The sequence below is a fragment of the Odontesthes bonariensis genome, chromosome 4 (assembly GCF_027942865.1).
Source record: "Odontesthes bonariensis isolate fOdoBon6 chromosome 4, fOdoBon6.hap1, whole genome shotgun sequence".
Taxonomy (NCBI): domain Eukaryota; kingdom Metazoa; phylum Chordata; class Actinopteri; order Atheriniformes; family Atherinopsidae; genus Odontesthes; species Odontesthes bonariensis.
In genome coordinates, this window is record NC_134509.1 from 31,817,771 (window position 1) to 31,832,235 (window position 14,465).

At 37.3% G+C, this 14,465-nt stretch overlaps 1 protein-coding gene across 1 annotated transcript in view; it reads right to left on the minus strand.

Annotated features, from left to right (window-relative positions):
- Positions 1-14,465, minus strand: part of LOC142378949 (voltage-dependent T-type calcium channel subunit alpha-1I-like) — a 158,818-nt gene that overhangs the window by 55,712 nt on the left and 88,641 nt on the right. The window contains exons 9-14 of the mRNA XM_075463966.1: positions 8,330-8,481; positions 5,934-6,119; positions 4,966-5,083; positions 4,416-4,571; positions 2,419-2,506; positions 1,597-1,763 (exon numbers count right to left, since the gene is read on the minus strand). Of these exons, the coding sequence (XP_075320081.1) occupies positions 1,597-1,763; positions 2,419-2,506; positions 4,416-4,571; positions 4,966-5,083; positions 5,934-6,119; positions 8,330-8,481 (867 nt within the window). The remainder of the gene's footprint in view (positions 1-1,596; positions 1,764-2,418; positions 2,507-4,415; positions 4,572-4,965; positions 5,084-5,933; positions 6,120-8,329; positions 8,482-14,465) is intronic.

Below are 14,465 nucleotides of genomic sequence, written 5' to 3' on the forward strand. Positions count from 1 at the left end.
AGTGCTGCTGAACTGCAGCTTATCATTTCTCTGGTTTCACTCCCCTCTATCTTCCTGTTACTGTGCCAGCCTCTTTGTCTCGCTGCATCACCATCTCTCTGTTGTGTTTCCCTCTCTCAACGTTGCAATGTAGTCTTTCCTCTCTAAAGTACTTCTCCCACAGTTTCTCTCTGGTTGAAAGGAGGGGAACAGTCAATTAATAGAAGTTGCCATGGTAACTGCATGTAGAGCCAAACTTTATAGATCTCTTTTGGCTTTTCTGTCATATGGTTTTGGTTCAGTAAACACAGGCATAACGAGCAAAATATACTGTATTGTTTGTATCATAAGTATTGGGTTCAAAAACGTGATTTTAATGAGTCCAGGTCATGCAGCAGTTGTTATAAATGGAACTTTATCCGAACCCCCCAACTATACATAATCTCCTCTATCTTAATAAACCTGTGAGCAGACAAAGTGTAATTGTTAGAAAATAATGATGGTGTCTTACCTTGAACTAATCTGACAAGTACTTAAAGTCTTAATACAGACAAGTCTGAGATTTGCTTGGAAATGTGTTAGACAATAGACATGTTGAAAGACAGAATTATTTTGTAGTGAATTTGGGGGTTGGACTGAAACAGTTTTTCATTGATTTTCTGTTCAGGATTGTTAGGACTACCCAACTTTAACACTGTGATATTATGAAATGAAATTAGCCTTGAACTAGCCAGTCGTGCCATCTAGCTGAATATCTGACAAAAGCTAGCTATGCACCTTCTCTGTATTCTCCAGAATTTGCATGACTTTGGCAGCTTACTTTAAATGCAGATGAAGGAATAAGAGAGGAATAAATTGATATCTTGAAGAGTTAAGCTGAAATGAAGTACTCCATCACGGAGGTCAGAGTACTGTATGACAACTCTGAGAACCGAAGTAACAGAGCAACTCTAGTCAGTGGGTGCTCAGTGGTTTGATTTTGTGATAAAGTTGAGGATCACCACCAACACCTTTCTCATGTATCAACCGGTACTTTTACAAACTTTATCTGAAGACAGCTGGGATTTCACAGATTTTAACAATTACACTGCAACACATGGATTTGGTCTCTCCCCCCCTGCTGGAGAGAACAGAATGTAAGTTGCATAATTTCACCATAATTGAACAATGTTAATAACTCAGCTCTGCTGCTGAATCTTAAAATAATATCCCAGTGTTTGTGATTTCCCATCTAAGCAGTTTGGACTACTTTACTCTAACTTTAAAAATACATTTTGATATTTACTCAAAATCAAATCTTTTGTGGTTGTCCTTTCTATTAAAGAAAAGCTCATTTTCCCTTTTGGGGTTTAAGATATATTTTGGTAAACCTGATGAAAAGGAGCAACTGATTCAACGTTTTAAGGTTTTTGTTTTTTTTCTTTATAGTAACTGTTTTCTTTCAAATACACATAATGCAGTTAATCCATTATCTGCTTCTTGTGTTTCTTTAAACTTCTTAACATTCATAATGAGCCTGAAATTGTGCACCTGACAAAGTCAAACACAATTCAACTGAATTCATTTCAAGTTCACAGTAATGGATGAATGTTTGCAGATGAAACAGTGACAAAGTACCAGAGAAAGGGAGCGTCTCTCCAGGCTGCTCTTGCCAAGACTCATCACGCTGCTCTTTATGGAGTCATTGGTGAAGCTTCGTTTTTCTGAAGAAGAGGATCCCCTAGCCCCTGATAGGGCACCCAGCTCCAGGTGGCCATTTGGTGTCAGAGTGCAGATCCTTGGGTCTGGAGGTAATTAAACAAAGTGAGCGTTTAATTATTGTTTGTTTGTTTGTGCGATGTATACACGTGGGTGGGCAAAGTGGAGCTTGCACCCTTTCCATCAATGAGAAAACAAACTGCAGTGTTTAAACTTTTGCTTATTCTGCACATATCAGAACTGTGTTTGCTGGTTGTGCTCAGAAGGGTTGTGTGACTGGAACAGCACTGCAAAAAGGCAGAGCTCATTTACCTTTGAACACTCGCCTTTGGCATGTACTACATCTGTCTTACTTTTAGTTTTTGGGCTGTGCACATCAAGCCTTCTTTTGAATAACCCTCCCTGAAAAACCAAAACTCTGAGAAAATGTGTGGTTTGAACAGTGATTTTGGTGGCAAATTATCCTCACACTAAGAGAATTCCACTCATTCAGCTTTAAAACCTCAAACAAACCATTCAAAAATAGTTTTTTCTGTCTAAAGAAAAATGATCTACTAAAGAAGTATTTACTTTATCAAACTTATTAAAATATACATTATCAACTCTTGTCACAGGAAATTTCTCAAATTCTTTCAGTTTCTTGTGATATATCAGTTCTAAGCATTTACAATGTGACTGGATGAACAGATGAAAACTGGAAGCTTAGCACATTTATAAGATGGATGGGAAGTGAGTTCTCACCAGATAACTTTATGGATTCATGTTTCTCACTCTCATCAAAGTTGGAAGAGGAATGGTCATCATCTGAATACGAGCAATTTGCATCACCCTGTAGTTACAAACAAGAAAACACAAAGAAAAAAAAAGGAAGGGGACAATGTTACCTATTGTTTTATCCATATAATGTCAACTTTTAGCTTTATTTTGTGTTATTGGTTGTCCCTTTATGTTCACAAGTAAATTAGAATCTCAACAAATCAAGCCTCCATCTAGAATAAGGTTCAGCACACAGTAGAGCATGAATAACAATGATGAGGCTTTCTTTCTCAACTTTAACAATACAGTGTTCAGTTAGTTCAACAGACAGGTACAAAGTCTCTCTCTGCTTTTTAAATGAACAAATTTGTTTCTTTAAAAACTTAGGACATACAAACTAACATGAAATCAAATGCCAGAACACTGACCTGATAAGCCTAGGCGAGTGTCCTTTCCTCATATTAAATCAGTAAAGCTTAAAACTGTATCCACACTTCTCAAAAAACCCTCACAGGTTTGGTTAGGACCAATGGGATTTCCCCTACAGCCTTCACTGTGACAGCAAATTGGCTCAATAATCCCTTGTGTGTAGCACCAGTAGTCACATAGAGGACGAGCAGAGGAGGGTGAGAAAGCCGGGGGGGGGGTGATAGTGACACCAAATAGAGGATGAAAAGTTGCTAGACAGGTTGAAAGACTGATAGCTGTGGTTTGTCCCGGCATTGTGAAAAGATTGATCAAAAGCCTTGTGATGCGTGTCAATGCGACCCCCCACTCTGCCATGATGTAAAACATTACAGCTAGATGTTTGCTAATGCTTTCATCAATTTACTATATATAATAGAATGAAATATCAACAATGTTACTCAACTATACCACAATTTCCCATTAATAATATCTGTGAGAATGACAGCTGATGGCAGACTGACAGCCTAATTCACCAGTGGTTTCAGCTGAGAGAGTGCTTCAGAAACATTTCACTCATGAATGATAAGAATGTTTTCATTTCTGCTAATAAAGATTCTAACAATGCAGTAACTGCAGTTATTGCTACAGCTGTAAGAATATTAGCATCTGTGCTTTGCCTTTTTGAAATGCTGAAGTTAGCATGATAAATAGCTAACGCTGGATTTTCTGTCCTCGATCAAATATGAAGGGATGAAGATGTAGTGGTTTCCAGTATTAGTCTTCCTCCATCCACTTATCCGTATGATTATGCAGAATGTAATCTTAGAATAACTAGAAATAGTCTCATGATAATTTCATCTTTTAAAATCTATCAACACTGAATGAATGACATCACTTACATGAATCTTTGGCTTGGCTACATTTAACATGATACCATACGGTGGATGTAAAATGTAAGATGTTACGTGGCCTGTGGACAGCTGTATAGATTCAGATAGAATTACATCTGCTCTTTCAGATGTCATTTCTTGAAAAACAGCAAGGCACAAGACTTAGCCTTATTTTAGCCACAAAGGTCTCCGTCAAAGGTTGGAGTCTACACTCCAATCAACACAGACAGATGGATCAGTCAGCTGCTAACTGGAGAGGACACCATGCAGAGAACGGAAGCATGGGAGATGGGGACAAGTTAAACATAGAAGAACTGAGAAAATCTGAAAATGTTTTAAAAATCACAGGCTACAATTGTTGTTTGATCCTTATCGGTTTACATGTAAAGTTTGACAATTATCGCCATAAAATTGATGTTTGTTTGGCAGGATCTACTGTGTAAGTGTGAGCTAATGAAGGTACTCATCTGTTAATTTAGACAATTGAAAACTATGAACTACATATTAAATAAGTGACCAGTTGTTTCATTCCCCTGTTTGTGTTAGAGACAACATACAATTTGAGATACTTCAGCACCACTAATTAATTAAACAATTTTAATAACACAAACATCTGTTTATCATTGAGTTTTGTTTACATAATTCACTCTGAAGTCATGTGGTACTTAGCGATTAATTCCTTACCTCTGCCTGAAATCCCTCAACCAAGATGGCCACCAGCAGGTTGAAGAGGACATAGTTCCCAAAGGTCATGAGTGCAACAAAATAAAGAGCAGCAAGTGGTGAGGTAGCTGCCATACCATTGTACAAAACCACATTCCAATCTTCCTGGGTCAGAATCTTGGAGAATTGGACAGATAAACACACAAGGGAAATTAAGTATGCACTCCATAGTACAATTTGGCTACAGTTAGATTTATTATCAGTCAACAATGACTGATACAGTACACATATATTGAGCAAAATAACTTTTTTTTTCAATCATAGAGTTTCAGAAAACTTCAATGTTTATATTGAGATGTATTTCTCATGTTGGTATTAAACAATAAAAACATGTACTGCATCACTGAGACTGAGAAATTTTGCATAAAAATTCAAGTTATCATTACAGTCTTGGGGTATTGAACTTAGACAATAAAGTATCTAATACTGTGTATACAAACGTGCTCATGCACACATCAACACTCAAGAAATATGTGTAACTTATCTACTCGTATAATGACACGCTGCCTACCTGGAAAACAGTGACAATGGCCCACAGTAGTGAGTCAAAGTTCTTCCTGTCTGGTACAGTGTCTCCAGTCTCTGTCTTGAGGCTGAATTTACAGCCAAAGATGTGCATCCCAAGGATACTGTAACACAACATATCACACACAATTCAAAATGGATCAGACTGATGATTAATGTGGATCTCTGCAAAAAATTATTGAGAGGCATAATATTTAAAGATAAGATTCCATTAAATCATTTTGAACAATAACGTGCCTGATTCCACCAAAACCTGAAGCAATCATTGTTTTTAATTGCGGTTGTAAAAGTAGACTGCTATGAACAATGGATTCAGAATATTACGACTTTTGCACACTTTATTGTGTTTCATTTTTCATACATTTTGTAACTTTTCTAATTTGGGTTAATAATATTGGATTAAAGTTTTATCCTCGTAAAAACTGCAAAACTATAAAGTATGGAAAGAGGGGTTTGAAATTTTTCTGAAGCCATAGTCAAATAATACATGTAACATATGTACACACACAGATGAACTCTTTACAAAATGAAACTACACAAACTGGATGGGTGGCAAGAAATGCTGAGAAGGACGTAAACAGCAACAATGTGAACTGTGGACCTTTCATTTAGTAGAAGTTATTTATGATTTTGCTCTGGTGTTGTGCTTAAATGTCTACAAATGTGTCAGATGTTCAAGTGTCTGCTTGTTATTTTGAACCCGGGGTTAATAGCTGCCAAAGAACCCTGTGGCCCTTTGTGCTTGGATGGCAGCTGTTAAGTAGGTTTTCACATCTTTGAAAAAAAAAGAAGCCAGTGGATGCAAACACATATAAATACACATAAAAGCAGAGGATAAAACAAAGATCTCTGTCTTTGTGATTTTTGTCTGAAAACGACTGAACACTGTTAAAGAAAACTTGATGACGAGCAGAAGCACAACACACAGCACATATAGAGAATGCTTTACCTTACCTAAAGATGAAGATGAAGAGCATGAGTAGCATGCAGAAGGTGGCCACATTGTCCATTGTCTTCATTAGGACCACCAGCTGTCTTCTGAGAGCGGGCATGAACCTCACCAGCTTCAGTACTCTCAGCAGCCTGAACGTCCTTAGCACAGACAAACCGCCGTCCGACTGGCCGACAATCTCACAAACACTGTAACATACATACACAAGCCAACCAAGCATGAGAAGCAATGCTTAATTTGGAAGATTCAATATGCATCAGTTTATTGAAATAATCAGACTTAAAAGTGGTCTTAATTTATCTTGTGGTTAAACAGACAGACACCAAAAATTCAAAGTGTACTACCAGACAACAACAACAAAAATCAGGCAAACAGACTGCCTTAGAAAGACTTACTAAAGTGGACAGGAAACATTTTTACACCTAAAACTAATGTTAAAATGTGGGCTTTCTAACAAATCTGTGAATGGAAACCACTATATATAAGAATGACATTTTCTGAATGCCAAAATAAAGTAAACATGAAACACATTGAGGGCTTGGAAACTCATTCACTTAATTCACAGAAAGTTCAGCACTTCATGTGGTGGTGTTAAATAATGACGTTAGACCTATGTGCAGATTCAGTGGTGTAAATTGATCAAATGCCAAATAAAAGGTGTGGGATTACTGAGGCAGCTTATTATTATGGCCATGAATAAAGGGCACCTGAGGTTCTGATGGACTACAAACACACTGGAAAGCCAGTTCTGTCAGAACCACTCTCGTCAAAACGAGACGAGAAACAGAGATGAATTTCAGAAGCTTATTCTGAATGCATACAATTTGTGTTTGGCGGTATGGCTCTGTTCGGAGGAAGTTCCCGACTTTTCCATGAGCTCCATGGAAGCCAAGACAGGGAACAGCAGCATCCTCAGGTGGAGTGCCTTCCATTTGCTGTAAAGGCAACAAACCCCCTAGAACAGAGCAAGCAACAATGAACAACAGTATGACATTGTTTGGCAATGAGAAGTCGGTGGAGCAGGGGAGGTGGTGGGTGCAAGTAGAGAGCAAAAAAAAAGCAGTGACAGAAAACCAAGTTTAAATGAAGTGCCCCAAATGCCAGCATCCAATTGCGAGCATCAGCTGATTACCCATTGAGCGCAGCTGGCCAAAAGGGTTGGGTCGGCGTCAGCCAATAGGCAAAGGGCGCGTTGACTACGTGGTCTGCCAGAACTAACGCGGTGCTCCATTTGTGGTGATGCTCATCATTAGACCTTTTCACATGTCTACAGATTATAAAGAAGTCATGCTTGTTAAGATTATTTAGTCAAACTGATGATGCGTTGAATAGGACATATTCAAAAAAGGCTCGGTCTTTGAGGAGCACGGATAGTAATATGGTCTCCAGTTTGTCTGCAAATACATGAGAACATCATTAAAATGTTTAAAAACGAAGTTCTTCAAAGAAAGGCTTGAAGTAATTTGCATATTCCTCCTTCTCCATTGAAACATTCGGTGAATCTCTGGATTTTAATGGGTAAAGGGGCAATGGAGCAAGTTTATGTTAGACACCAGTGGGGCCTGAACCCTCAGATGCAGCATGGGCAGAGAACCCGGTGAAATACACTAGTAGCTATCAAGAGGCTCACTAAGGACATCAATACACTGCCTGCTCTGAACTGGCAATGACTGAATCAGGGCACTTTACAGAGCAGCTCTGTATAAATGGCTGAGAACATTCAGATTGATAAAGAGAGGTAAATTGGTCAACGTGCATAGATAAGAAGATAGATGGAGATATGTTCAATCAACATCTATCTTCTGTGATGGGTTGTACATTTGATCCTGCTCAGTTTTACCAGCTTTGATGTGTATTTGATCTCGGGTCTATAATGGGGATCACTGACAAAGGCTTCTAACAAGATGAATTGGGGAAAAAAAAATTGATCAAAGGCATAGCCATTCACCTGAGGCTCTAAGCACGTTCAACAAAAGATAAAAACCTGTTTACTGCTGTCTGACACTTTGGCAACCCAATCTATACAGGTGGTACATTTGTATAAGGTAGAACGCATAGAGTATGACAATTTGACAAAGCCTGAATAATTCAAAGTAAAGTAAAAAAGTATCATGGCTTGATTACAAAAGTCAGTTTTTGAGAAACACAATAATTCAATCCTCCAACAGTCACTCCTACTTTTCTTTTGACCTGAATTAAAATAGTGGAATACAGATTATAGGGTGGATAACTAAACTGTGAAATTAGGCCTAATTCATTTTGTGTATCTATGTTTTAAAAACTGAATGATTTCCAAATGTAAGCATATATGCGACAATACACTTGGCTCCAAATTCCTTTAATTGTAGGTGGAGGAAACATGACAGAAAGTACATGCTTTACAAAATCTCATTTGTACCTTATGATGACAATGACTCCATCGAAGACATTGTAGGGGTTTCTCAGGTAGTTGAAGGAGCCAAAAGCTGTGATCTTGAGGATCATCTCCAAGGAGAACATGCTGGTGAAGACGATGTTGCAAATCTCCAGAACATTAGTCAGTTCCTCAGGCTGACACGTACAAATGAAAATAAAAACAGAAGAAGTTGGAAAATAAAGAGAAAAGCATGAAAATAGGAAGAGAAAAAAGAAGTCAAAGGTAAATCGAGGGAAATAAGAGTAAGTTAAAGCAGCAAAATGCAAAAAATATCACTTATATATGAGTTCACAGTATTGTCATATGACTACTACTGTGGCCAAAGACATAATAAATACTTCAAAAACACAATTTCTTTATGGATTAGAAAAATAGGAATAGCAGCCTTTTCTTCCTTACATGCAGTTAGTTTGTGTTCATAATTATTTGCTATAGAATAATTCAATTTTGTTATTGAAAGGATGTAACATTGGATTCTCCGTTAAAGCAATTTTGACAAAGCTCTAAGTCTGTTGGATACTAGTACAAACATGTTAGTTAACTCTCATGTTAGCATGCTGTTATGTTTGTATGACAGCGTTTTAAACATTTAGATGATGACATAGTAATATTAAACTGAACATTCCACAGATAGGATGGATGTTATGCAATATCCTTAAAATTGGTAACCTACTATGAGCTTAATGTGAGCACAGAAAATTGTTCTCAAACATAAAAATGTTAACGCTTTGTAAGGTTAGCCTAAGGATAGGGATTAGCCCACGGCTCTTTTCGTCACCAACAACAACAAATTGAAGCATGTGTGGGACAAAAAATGATCCAAGTGATGTACCAGAAAATAACAAAAGACAAACAGACCTGCGATTTGATTAGTTTGCACAAGAATTTAGAGATAGCTTAAAAGCATAAAACCCAATCTTAGTCTGAAGAACCGTTAGGTATCAACGTGTACAATGGAGCATTGGCAGAGAAAAACATAATAAAGATGTTGAATCACACACGTCTACCCTAAAACATTAAGTCCAAAGTGAATACTAAAAAAGAAACAAATTGAATGTATAGAATATTCTAGTTATTTTTGTCTCCAAAAGAAAAGTTCAGTCAGAGATTACTATAAATCGAAGGATATCACTTTTATTTCACATAGTTTTGTGAAGAGTTTCACTGGATTGTTGCCAGCGAAGAGTATGAAGAGACTACATCTTGGCTGCACGTTTGGATTATTACAGCCAAAATAGCAAGCAAGTTTTCAAATATCGCTTAATCTGTTGTACTATAATACAATATGATGCAACTCACTAGGATAAAATACAATTTGTCCCTGTGTATGAATGTTGCAGATGCTACCGTTAAATGCACACTAAATTTATTCAGCTAATCTTAAAGACAGGCTTAAAAAACAAAATAAAAACTGTTCCCTAGAATGGTGTGCAGAGCAGTGATAACCATTTAGTCGCGGATTTTACACCAACAAAGCAATTTCTTATTTACTGTGAGTGCAATAATTAGCACTTGAACGCGCTGCCAGTAACTTAAATCAGTCTTGTTCACACTTAAATATAAGCAGAAAATATTAGTCATATTTATTTTTTGCCTTCCACATATGCCTTTCTTTGAATTTGGTTTTGGTTCCAGTCAGTCGCAGGTTAATGTGCATCAGTATCTTTTCAGCAGCCCTCATTTGGGTTCATAGTCTTCTTGCTATCTTTCTCTTTTGACTTGATATGAGGACAAATATACTCATGCCTACATACACGCACACACACACACAAACACGCACACGGAGGGCTAAATTTGGCAAAAGGATTTCCACCACATCACTATTCCAAAGAGCTCTTCTATAACTTCAGCAATGACAGTTTTGACATTTCAGTGCCCCAGAATCAATGAACACTTTGTATACAGCATTTAACATGTCTTTGTTTGTACATGTGGGTATCCATTTGTACTGCTACACAGTGTATTTGTCACTCCTAATGAGTGTTTAGCAGTGAGAATACATGGACTAATGATGTGCCCACCAGTGTCCAGACCAGCCACAAAGAGTGCCAGCAGCCTCTAGAGATCCATTACTGCTGTCTCATTACTGCAGACCTGAGAATAAACCTAAAATGTTTTTGGTCTGCTGGTGAATAGAGTCAATTACAGAAGTGGGGATTTGAAATCACACTGATTACAGCTGATTGAAGAAAATAAACAATGTACATCTGTTGAGTCAGTTAAATAAAATGCAATATTCGTCACTATTTTCTATCATTGGAAGACTAAAGTGAAGCCAATGAAAGTACACCAATACAAACGTAACATGGCTATTCTGCCCAATCTCACTGGCAGTGCGTGAGGTACAGGACTTTTAAACGAAGATTTAATGCAGAAACCTTCTTTTCAGCAACAGCTTATTGACGATGGCATTAAACAGTAAGAAGTCTGCATTTATTATAACTAAATACTAACATTATAATGAGCTAAGCAGAGGACAGGGTTTTTCTCTTAGTTGTCATAAAACTAAATTTAAAAAAACTTCAGTGACGTGAATCTAACTTAAAATGGCACCACCAAACATTATCTCTTTGGAGTCACCAGTCTCTCATTAAAACCGAGAGCTCCATCGGCCTCAGAGGTCAACCCAATAGCATCCTCTCTACCACTAAGATTCCTCTCATCTTCTTTAAGAGTTTCATTTTTAAAAAGAGAACAATTCTCTCATAGTGAGCATTGCTTCAATAACTCTTGTCAACTCCTCTCTGAAATAACCTGTCTTGGCTCCTGTATCTTTAAGGCTATCCCCTAGAATGGCCTTGTCAGCTCAGATTGATCGAAATTGGTATTCTGCTAGACCGCTGTTCTTTCTTTGTTTGAGTTGTGCAAAATGTAGGCAGACGTTATTCAAATGCGTTTCATATTGTAGTTGAAGAAAAGCCGGGCCCGCAAACAACAGGTTTCATGAACAGTCCTTTGTCGAAGATAATAAGGCAGTTGATATGGATGTTGGACTTTATAACTAAAGATCTACTACATGCAAGAAAAGTCTGTTTAACATTCTGAAGAAAGTGGAAAAACAGACAAAAACTCAAAAAAAGGTCATAGAACCAATTTCCAATAAACCTAAAACTTTTTATGGGATCTGCAGACATCTCGAGTCTTTTCACCAGGAATAACAACCTAAGCCTTTAAATTGCTTTAACTCTTTTGGCACTGAGTATAGATTAAACCTTTTCAACCATTTCATGTAACATCCATGTGATAGTGATCAGCCACAAATCAACTGCTGGCTTTTTTAAAAATCGGCAATTTTCAACGGAAACAGCAATTTCAAATAAAAACATTTAATAAACGATATCTTGTTAATTTGATACAATCCTCCCTATTCTTTGAGCCTTTCGATGTCTCAACATCACGCTGTAGATGTAAATCTAAGCAACTATGAAGCAAATCTAAATATTCAGGACAGTTCTTATTTGCTCTTGAAAGTCTTTAATTGATTTTATTTCATATCAAAAAAAGGTTTTGTATTATATTCAAATATTACATTTAAATGAGCTTTTTTAAATTTCTTTATTTCAAGACCCAGTTTTGAGTTTTTAAATGTTTTAATTTTGAATGAGAAAGGCACCTAATGTGACGCTGCATATCTGACGTGAATGACGTGACTTCTCTCTGACAACATCAGTGACTTTTTGGCAGAGAAAAACAATCATTCAGGAGTGTTTGATCTGCATTCATCCCTATCTAATCTCCAAAGTACCCATCGTGCTGATACATTATTAATTTCTGAACAGCTGCTGAGTTTTCTGAAGTGTATTCACATTTGAGCAATTCTTGTTTTTCAACAGGGGAATTAGAGTGTCTTAAGATAATTAGTCCTAAAAGAGGGTCTAAACTTGAAACAAGTTCTGATTATTAAAAGTCCCTTTTTACTGACGCATTTCTTTTTTGTATTGTTCTCATATATTTCACCATTCAAATATTCCCTGTGAAACAGAACAACGAAAGTTCATTTGAAGCAGATGTTTGCATTGAGTCCAGTCAATGTCAGAATTCAGCCATTGTTTTTATTTAATCAGCAGATATTTTTGTGTTTGATTGTTTCAAACATGTGAAAGTAGCTCTATGCAAATCTCCAGCCAGTCTGCATCATTTGAATTATAGTTGAAGGAAGTTGAAGGTGCACTGGGAATTGACATTTTTAGAAACTTACTTTATTCAGAATGATAATGCAGCTGGAAAAGTCTCCAATAGTCTCTCTTCCTTTAAAAGTTTGACTGATTCTTTTATATTTAATCACATCATTTTGATCTCAGAAAGTTTTGCTATTATAGCTTTGCTTAGTCTGGTATATCCTGTATATTATAGCATAATAGCAATACTTACTTTACTGTTAATATTCAAATAACCCTCCTATAATATCCCATTCCTTTCTAATACCATCTAAGTGTTTAGTTTGAGTGTAAGGTGTTTTGTGGATTACGCTCTGCTCTCTAAATAATGTATCATTGTTCACGGAAGAAGCTGATGACCTTGATAATACCATATTCTGCACTTCAAAGAACCACAAACGTAACAGTACAGGTGAGCAGAAGATCAGAGATGAAGCCTCTGATTCTTGTGTTCAAACAGTGGGAGGAATGACTTTTCTATGAAGGCAGTGAAACACCCAGACAGCTCAGCTTACTATTTCCTCCCTATTAACACAGAAAAGTCTCCCTCTGCCATTTTCCTTCTGTCTCTCTCTATTTTTAGCTGCAGCTGGGATGAGAGACGACCTACCACTGCGGCGGTGGCAGGCATGAGTGGGCGATGGTATAGCGAGAGCGAGAAATATTGATAGAAAGACAAAGAGTTCACAAAGCCGAGCGAGAGTGAGAGCTGGGAACCGGGGGTTAAAATTTTTTTTTAACAAGTTAAAAGAGAAGATGGAGCATCAATTTTGTTACTTGGGGAGCTTGGTGAATGTAAACGTTTTTCTCTTGATTCTGCCTAAATTCTGCTCCCTAACCTGTCTATGCCGTAGGCTGGGAAATCATATTTTACAGGGATTATAAAGCCAAAAGCAGGTGAGGGCATGAAAGGTGGAGAGATGGCTGCACAGGCGGGAAGATATAGAGTTCTACACTGCAGAGGAGTGTACACACAGAGTGACAGGCAGAGAAATTAAGAGACAGTGGATTCACACTGGGAGCAACATGGTTGTCAGTTCACTATAGAATGACTGAAGCCAGCAAGACATGCGGCAGTTGAGCAGCTAGTTAAAAAAAAGCCAATCATTTGTATTCTTCTGCAGTTCATTTGAAAGTTTTGTTCCCATTGTTTTGAAAAAAAAGTTGCGTGTTTGTAACAAGTGTTAGAAACCACATTTGTCATAACCTGAATCTTCAGTGTTCATATGGACTATGAAAAACTTTAAAACCCTTTGAAGGTTTCCACAATCCTTTATATTTCAGACTCATCTAAAATAAAAAAAGAAACAATTTTTTCACTAGTTTTTTGTCATCAAAATGAGCCTTATTCCATGAGGTGTTAAGCTTGTTTTCTCATGACAGTATTATATATTTTGATAGACAAATTAAGGTAAATTAACATAATCAATTACTCAAATGCACGTTTTGCTGGCTTGAGATAACAGAATAATCAACTTGTGATCTCGAGATAAGATCAAGGTAAATAATTGCAGACAAGGCCACTTTAAGCTAACCGACATCACAGTGTTCATGCCAAAGACAAATAATCATGAACTTTTATTGTGCTGGATTTAAAATTAGCGTGCATGGTTGTTTGTCTTTGTTTTTGACCTATCCTGCCTCCCGCCCAATGGCAGCCGTGATAGGCCCCAGCTCCGCTATGACCTAGAACAGGATAAGATGGGCATGGAGAGGGGTTGGATGGATAGATTTAACAATTGTCAAGGTGCCCGTTTGACAATTCACTGCAAAAGTTAGAATTTTTGAATGTGCTTCAAGGGAATTCTGCACCATGGTGGATTAAAAAAAACGGATGGACAAGTTTTGCACACCTACAGGGAGATTATGGCTTTCAATAGGAATAAATAGTCTTCCGATTTATTTGCATATGAACACGTAACAAGGCGCAAGTGTTTCTGTGTTGTGTTCCAGATCTATTC